Raw genomic sequence first — 1,608 nt, 5'->3', positions numbered from 1 at the left:
CATGGGATATGCACATTGATTCATTTATCTAACAACTCTTGATCACCTACTGTGTACCAGACCTGATATCATATTAATTCTCTTATCCTGAATTTAATATTGTGTGTCCACATAGCAGGAACTAGTTAGTGCTTATCGACTAAATCCATGAAATTATCTTGTTTGTTGAGTCTTAGTACAATTTCAGTGGACTCTTTGGAAATCTTCAATTTCTTCTCTTTCCTAAGCCTAAAATCGGCGATGCTGTTAAAATTATAAACCATTTCCATTGCATTTCTCTTGAACTCTCTGTTTCAATCTCTTCAGGTTTACTTGTGGCATGCTCAGATTCAAAGCTGAAAGAGGACTAAATTCCAAGTGTCCACGGCTGTGTCTTCTTGAACCCAGGACTTGCTAGTGAGTTGCATGGGACATCTGTCCCCATACTGGCCAAGCACCATGGAGAAAATCAGCTCCTTCTTCAGCTCTCTCTGGGAGACCATCATGACCAAACATGAAGAGGGCATCTTCAACACCATCTGCCTGGCTGTCCTCCTGGGGCTGCCCTTACTGATGATCCTCACCCTCTTCTTCATCTGCTGCCACTGCTGCTGGAGCCGAGCAGGCAAGAACCGCCACCAGCCAGAACGACACAATAAAAAGAAGAAGAGGGATGAGGAAGACCTCTGGATCTCTGCTCAGCCCAAGCTTCTCCAAATGGAGAAGAGGCCATCACTGCCTGTCTATTAGCAAGTACAGGTGCCTCCCTCCAGGGCCAAATCTCCTTCCAACCACACAGAGACTGGAGAGAAGGAATCCTTGAGATGATGCACTCATGTCCACAGAACTGCTCAAGCCAGGAACACATCTCAGACTGAGTGTCCCAGTGGAAGACTCTCCCAGGGGAGCACATGGACAGTTCTTGCACCGCCTTGGCAGCTACGTGTCCAATAACAATGCTTCGCTACAGAACTGGACGTCTCTGGCATACCTTATAAATAAAAGCTCAAAGAACATTCATCCTGACATGCTGATGTGGCTTCCAAGTATACACACACACACCAGTAACACTTATGCAAATTCAGGCAACAGGTACATGGGCAAGTATATTCTGTTCATCAGCTGTCCATTGACTACATCCTTTATGCAAGGCAGTACATTATATGCACATGCAGAAATGGCTCATGGAAAAGTATGCCCCGATTTAGGCACATACACACAGTTATATAGCCAAGCCAGACTCCTGTGCACTGTCTGTTCCATATACCACTCAGGTTGGAGATGTGTGTGTCCCTGTTCCTATTTTACATAACCTTTTACTGTAATATTCACATCTGGACATTCCAGCAACCTGGTACAGTCCCCTCCCAATGTATATTGATATGGACACACCAAGTTCCTGCACTTCTGGCCCCTTACCTGTGCCTAAAAGTTTCAAGTATGGTGGATTAAAATTCATCGAAAGCTCTTTTCTTGGAACTCATGACAGGGTCCTCATTACCACTGATGGATGTTTAATGTTGTCCAAGACCTCTCTGGGATGCTACCCCTTAACCAAAGTAGACTTTTCCAAGCAAGAACAAACCACTCTTGGCAGTGACTGCTAGAAAGCTATGCAAATCCACTCAT

At 44.8% G+C, this 1,608-nt stretch overlaps 1 protein-coding gene across 1 annotated transcript; it reads left to right on the top strand.

Annotated features, from left to right (window-relative positions):
• The first annotated feature begins 382 nt into the window (after window positions 1-382).
• Kiaa0040 (KIAA0040 ortholog) lies at window positions 383-1,005 on the top strand. Its single transcript, XM_013520951.1, has one exon. It carries the CDS (start codon window positions 406-408, stop codon window positions 727-729), a length of 324 nt encoding a protein of 107 aa, XP_013376405.1. The 5' UTR covers window positions 383-405; the 3' UTR covers window positions 730-1,005.
• The last annotated feature ends 603 nt before the right edge of the window (window positions 1,006-1,608 follow it).

Source organism: Chinchilla lanigera, unplaced genomic scaffold, assembly GCF_000276665.1.
Source record: "Chinchilla lanigera isolate Chin_1 unplaced genomic scaffold, ChiLan1.0 scaffold00005, whole genome shotgun sequence".
In the NCBI taxonomy this organism is placed as follows: Eukaryota; Metazoa; Chordata; class Mammalia; order Rodentia; family Chinchillidae; genus Chinchilla; species Chinchilla lanigera.
The sequence above is the reverse complement of the archived record's forward strand: the minus strand, read 5'-3'. Positions and strand labels throughout refer to the sequence as shown.

Coding starts and splice junctions, on each gene's coding strand:
- Kiaa0040 (XM_013520951.1), top strand. CDS start 406: ATGGGACATCTGTCCCCATACTGGCCAAGCACCATGGAGAAAATCAGC.